At 32.0% G+C, this 6,778-nt stretch overlaps 1 protein-coding gene across 1 annotated transcript; it reads left to right on the top strand.

The window, feature by feature from the left end:
• Window positions 1-4,450: 4,450 nt before the first annotated feature.
• On the top strand, window positions 4,451-6,114 carry LOC107959761 (protein ATAF2). The gene is made up of 3 exons (XM_041091765.1): window positions 4,451-4,814; window positions 5,042-5,319; window positions 5,429-6,114. Exons 1-3 carry the CDS (start codon window positions 4,655-4,657, stop codon window positions 5,819-5,821), a joined length of 831 nt encoding a protein of 276 aa, XP_040947699.1. The 5' UTR covers window positions 4,451-4,654; the 3' UTR covers window positions 5,822-6,114.
• The last annotated feature ends 664 nt before the right edge of the window (window positions 6,115-6,778 follow it).

Genomic DNA, 6,778 nt, shown 5'->3' with positions numbered 1-6,778 from the left:
TCAGTTATGCAGGGTGAAATCAACTCTACTACTATCGCTCTTTTTTTTTTTTACTTACCGGCTCTCAAATAGATACAATCCCGTAATTGTTAAATGCAGTGGTAAAATAAATTGTATTTAAAAAAAATACAAATTCAAATATTATTTAATTATTTATTTGGTCAGTAAGTGTTAAGCGTAATTGTAAGATAAACGGTCTTAAAAAATATAAATTTAAATTTTAAAAATAATATTATTTAAAACAGTTAAGAAATTTACATTTTAAATGCTTCAAAAAAATATTTAATATATTTTTTATAAATTTAATAATACATAAAATTCAAAATAAAAAATTAATATAAAAACTCGATAACCAAATTGTGATTAACGGTTTAAAAAACCTAAAATCTAAGGTGATTGAACCAAATCGATATTACCCCAAATTATAAATGGAACCATAGTCACGGTATGGAAAAGCACACATATGTTCTCCATTTGTTTTCAATTAAGTTATTCTATCAGTTCCTATACTTTACAAAAATTATAGATTTAATCTTTATACTTTAATTAGGGTTTTTTTTTTAATTTTTGTACTTTCAAAATTTAAAATTCTAGTCTTCACCAAACAACAACTGTCAAATTCATAAAGTTATGCTATTTCCAAAATTTGATGCTATAAACATATTATCATATGTGTAATGTCATGTTAGTTTGTTATTTTTACATATTACTTATTAAAAATTCAATTAATAGATTAACAACTATCATTTGTGTTAAGACTTAAATTTTAAATTTTGAAAAAGTTTATGGATTTAGAATAATCTAATAGGTGAATATGGACTAAATGTACAACTATACGCATAGTACAAGATTAGTCGTTGAATTTAACCAAATAGATTTAACTGCTACACTATGAGTACACCTGATCGCCCGGCCCGAAAACCCACCAGAAAGGAAATGGGCTTGGGGTAAAATTTTAGGCCTATTTTTCGGACCGGGCTTGAAATTTTGTTACCGCCCGACCCAACCCTTGATCACCTCTATGTATGAGGTAAGACTAAATTTCAAATTTTAAAAAAGTATATGAACTAAAATTGACCAATTCGAAAATACATGAACTAAAATTGATAAAATTAAATTACATAAATTAAACTTATAACTTTTACAAAATAACATAATTTAACATTTACTTTCTGATGAATAGGACTGGGATGGATGTAAATATTTTATCTTTTTGCTGGTTGAAAAATAACTAGGTTTAAATATTAAATTGCAAATGATATAAAATATATAAATGTTCTTTTAATTATAATTTTTTTAACCATGAAAAATGGAAACAAACAATTTTTACAGGAAAAGAATTTGGAAGTGAAGAAATGTGTTCATTTTCAAATAAAAAAAATCCAAATCTCTTAGCTATGGTCATAAAAATTAATAATTCAACCAAGAATCTTAAAATCTTTTAATATCGAAAGATAAACTTTTCATTAATGATGGGAGTTAGGTGAGATGACAAGAGTCTCTTCTACCTTAATTAGTGATTGAGAGTTCAATCTTTACCTTGAGCATTGAGCAGTTTTAAAAATTCTGACCAATTAAAATGATAAAAATTAAATAAAGGTTAAAAGGACTTTTTTTTTTGTAAAATTAAAGTGCTAAAAATATTTAGCAAAACTGATGGGTCACTGTGCACACACTTATTGTTTAAAGAAAAAAGAGCAGGTTAATGGGAAATTCATAGAACAGCCAAGTTTTATCTTTCCTAATTGGAAGTAGATTACTTGGGAGGCAAGGGAGGAATATTTTTTCAAATATTAAATGCCACTGCTAACAAAATTAAAATATTTAAGCTTTTGCCTGCGGCGAAACGCCATGGATTCAACTTATCAATGCCTGAGTAAGGCTTTATTTTATTCAATAACACTCTTCCACTTTTGACCATTTCTATATTCAATTTGAATTTTCTTTTCTATCAATTTTAAATGCCAGAAATAAATATTAATTTTATAATTTTTTGGTGAATTACAATAATAAAATAATACTCAAACAACAAATACAATTATTACAACTCGAATCTAAACCACATTCAGGATGATAAACACCGTCGTATACGTTTAATTTTATAGTTATTTTAATTGCTATATAACCAAATGTCAAATTCGATAAAAAGAAATTAATTAAATAATAAAATATCGATTTGAGGGAAAAAAATTAGAGAGGGCTGGTGATCTCATTTACGTCGTTAAACGTGCATGGAGACAAACAAAAATATTTAATCAGTCAAAGATTATTTTAAAGAAATTTGGTATTTTATAAAAGTTTAATGATACGGATTACGATAACATATATAAAAGTAGTTAATACATATAATGTATGATCAAATTATAGTTTTTTCTTTCTATTATTCTGAATTAGATGATTTTTTTTTATTATTTGAAGGTAGGGGAATGTGGTTATTTGAGATCGAATTCAAGCTTTTTTGCTTACAACGTAATATTATTATCATTAGGTTAAAAAGTTGTTGATAACTTGATGATTTAACCTTTATGTTTTAATTTGATATAATTTAATTTTTGAATTATTATTCCTATTTTAAAATAAATAATATGATTAAAATTTGGTTAATACACCGATGTGAATATTTTTTAAAGGTCTTGTTAAGTATTTTAGAGAGAGCCTCCCATTCAAGTGGGTTAAACTGAGTATTTATATAATATTGTTACTGTTTATGGATGTGACATCGTTGGTAGGTTCTTATGCATGTTGACATATACCGTATACTAGTTTATCTAGAGAGATCAACGATACATGAACATGCGATCCTTTATGCAAAATGTGCGAGATGGTCCTTCTAGTATTGCTGCTGGGGAAGGGAGTGCAAGCAGTAGAAAGAAACAGAAGACTACTGCAGGAACTGCTAATTTTGTATTGAGTAGTGAAGATGAGGGCAGTCTAGCAAGGGAGCTTCGTCAGAATATACATTCGGAGTAATTGTTGATTATGGCCCTTCTAGTGATTCCATGAAGTTTACTACTTCTGGTGATGAGACAGGAAAATTATTTTCATGGCACGATCATCTCAACATGCAAAAGTCTCCTTACAGTTCTAGTGAAATGAGCAAACAGTGGAAAAATTGAATGCCTGAAGAGGCAAAAGAACATATATGTCCATCTAGATCGTCCAACTGTATAAGGAAACTTTCCTTACAGGAGCTTATACTTTCTCTTCAAGTTGTCTTAGTTGAAGCTGACATGGTCAGTGTGGGGATCACTAAGGGTATTGACGAAACAAAGGTGAAAAAGAAAGAGACTGAAAATGCTTACCAGTCTACCATGGGAGCACTAGAAAGGGCTCACGAATTACATAATAGCTTAGATGAAGAAAACAAGAAATTAGTGGAGCAGAATAAGAGGCTACAAGAGCGTCTCTCCCTTGCTAAAAAGATACTGAAAAATTACATTGAGAGATCATAAGTGAGCGAGCTGATAAGGGTGTCTTGGATGCGAGCTCCTTACATTCGAACCCTAGGTTCAAACCGCACAAAGTATGGGTCAGGACCCAATGGTCTAAATCATGAGACTAAATTTTATTTTTTAAAATAACAAATTTAGTGAAACATAATTATTTTAATAACCTTGACTTCACCTTCTAAACGACGGAAGGAATTTCACTTTTTTTTTTCCATAAGGGGCTAGCGATTTTAACTAAGGGATAAATATTTTTTTGTTGATAAAAGACATTAAAACATCAGCTTATTATTAATAATTGATTTATGTTAAATTAAAGTATGTAAATTGAATATTTAAGTTAAATGTAATACTGATATGATGAGACCTACTATATATTTACATTTAATAAAAGTTGAAAGAAGTATATCTAAAGCTAAGTAGGATAAGGTCAATTGAGCCTTAGTTTGATTGACATGAACATTATTATTAATGTAGGAGTATATGAATTCGAGTGCGTTAAAACATATTATCCTCCTATTTATGAGTTGAGGAGAGACTTTGAATAAGATAACTAATATATCTACTAGGTTAAGTAGAAACAACTTAAATCAACGTTTTAAAAAAATTTGAATTAGTTAAATTATCATTTTTCATTCAATTGGTTCAATTATTAGTTAACAATAGAAAAAAATTAAAAATTTTATATCACCCACGAAACCATCAATTTTTAGTTGATTTTATTTTACTTATAACTGCAAGCTTTTAACACGGGGTCAAACGAGGTCGACAGCCAGTAGCAGTGTGGGAAACAAGTATAAGATGCTGTCCAACACATTCAGATTAAAAAACAGTCAACGATGGTGAATACTACTGGATCGGTAGTAGATCCCCAAGTCCATGACGGAAGCGATGACGTCCCTACAATATCCCTCATTGGTTCTCTCCAAAAGCCAAAGAGGGCTGCGTCAGCTACTACATGACAACCTTAAAGCTGCTTTTCGGTTCTAACTAAAATCCAAAGACAGCCGACATCCGCACGTGCCTTTTTTCCCTATAAAATCTTCTCTCTCGCTCGTTCTCTTCGTTTCATTCAACATCCGCCTACAAAAAACCACCCAGTACCAACAGCCAACAACACAAAGAAGGCAAACTTACAGCTTTTTTGAAGAGGATCAGCTCTAGAAAGTTAAGTCTAAAAAGGAAGAAGAGTTTAAAGAGTTCAGAGAATGAAGGCAGAGTTAGAGTTGCCACCTGGTTTCAGATTCCATCCTACAGATGACGAACTGGTGAATCATTATTTGTGTAGGAAATGTGCTTCTCAGCCTATTTCTGTGCCCATCATTGCTGAGATTGATCTTTACAAGTTTGATCCATGGCAGCTTCCAGGTTTGTCCTTTTATATATGCTTGATTTGTTTGGTTTCGGGAAAAAGGAGCCGAAGCCAGTAAAGGAATTTAGGGTCCAGACTTGAATTGCAAAATTTTAGAGAGTTTAATTGCAATTTTACCATTTTAAAAGGGACTAAACCTAGAATTGTACATTTTTAGGGCCAAGGCCCTGCCGATTTGAAATATTTGGGAGAGTGATTAATTAATTTGATATATTTGGTGTAGATATGGCGTTGTATGGTGAAAAAGAGTGGTATTTCTTTTCTCCAAGGGATCGAAAATACCCAAATGGGTGTCGGCCGAACAGGGCGGCTGGAACCGGATACTGGAAAGCGACCGGAGCCGATAAGCCCATCGGAAAGCCCAAGACACTGGGCATAAAAAAAGCACTCGTTTTCTACGCTGGTAAAGCCCCACGCGGTGTCAAAACCAACTGGATTATGCACGAGTATCGCCTCGCCAATGTTGATAGGTCCGCCGGCAAGAAAAGCAACAACTTGAGGGTAAGTGGATATTATTATTTGTTTATTGGAAGGTGGAGTTGCCAACTTTGACGGTTGACACCGACACTTTTTACTGTTGATTTGGGCTAAATGGTGGGTTTGATTGCAGCTTGATGATTGGGTGTTATGTCGAATATACAACAAAAAGGGAAGCATAGAGAAACATTTTCCGAGTGAACAAAAATCGTTAAGTTACCCAGAAATGGAAGATGAGAAACCGGACATCATAATGAATGGTCAAAACATGCAACAACCATGGTCGGTGATGGCGATGAAGAACGATGTAATACAAACGGATGGTTCGGAGTCGAGTTGGTCGGAGCACGTGCCGTCACCGGAAATCACGTGGGAGAAAGAAGTGAAAAGTGAAGGGAGATGGAATGAGCTTGATTTCGGGTTGGATTTCATAGATGAAGACCCATTTGCCAGTCAAGTTGATTACCAAATGGAGCAACTGTCACCATTGCAAGACATGTTCATGTATCTACCCAAGACATTTTAAGCCAACGTAGACCAAAAATCCTACAATTGTGGGGTCCAATCCAAATTAAAAACATTTTTAATTTAGATCCATGCACACACACATTGCCAAACGAACAATGGGTCAAATTCAAATTCAATATGAGGGGGTGGGTGACAAACAATTGGATCGCTCGTGGGTGTAATATAATATGAGCCGTCCATTTTCTTCATTTTGAATATTCAACGAAATTGTAGGAATATTCTTGTAATATATGTAGACCATTTTTTTCAAATATGAATATTATGAAATATGCTATGTTGCTATTTCTAGAATTGGTATGCATGATTTCTGCAATCTGGCCTTCATCCTGTTAACCTTTTTGGACTGGACCCAATATTTCACTATTTGACTGAAATTATGATTCCACCAAAAGAATACAATTCCATATATAGTATATGATACTAATATCTTCCAAACTGCTTTCTTATCCTTACAATCACTTACCTCTTTCCTTGATTGAAAATGAAGCGCTAAATTGATTGAATTTTTAAACTTGTTGTCCAGGTTTTGAAGAGAAGATAGATCACAAATTTGTTGAAATATGTATATATTTTAAATTTATTTAGGTAGATAAATCTTATTTAGGTAGATAAGTTTTATTCATATTCTAGGAAAATTTTATTTTATCTTTTAGTAATTGATTAGAATAAGGGAATTATTTTCCCAATTAGGATTATGACTCTTTTCTCTATTTAAGTTCAATTCTTTAGTTAATAAAATATAGAACATATTTATTAAAAGCTCTCTTGAAAACTTTCATGGTATCAGAGCCAGGTTAAATCTCTAGTAACATCATGGTTAAAACAGCCTTCACTAGAGATAACAGATCCAGCAATCAAACAGAGGAAGAAAGTTCTACTATTGAAATAACTACCGAGAGTACAATGACTCAAGGGACAGAGGCATCTCACCTTTCTTTTTAGCTAACATCTCACA

Source organism: Gossypium hirsutum, chromosome D04, assembly GCF_007990345.1.
Source record: "Gossypium hirsutum isolate 1008001.06 chromosome D04, Gossypium_hirsutum_v2.1, whole genome shotgun sequence".
Classification (NCBI taxonomy): domain Eukaryota; kingdom Viridiplantae; phylum Streptophyta; class Magnoliopsida; order Malvales; family Malvaceae; genus Gossypium; species Gossypium hirsutum.
This window is presented reverse-complemented; position numbering and strand designations above follow the sequence as displayed.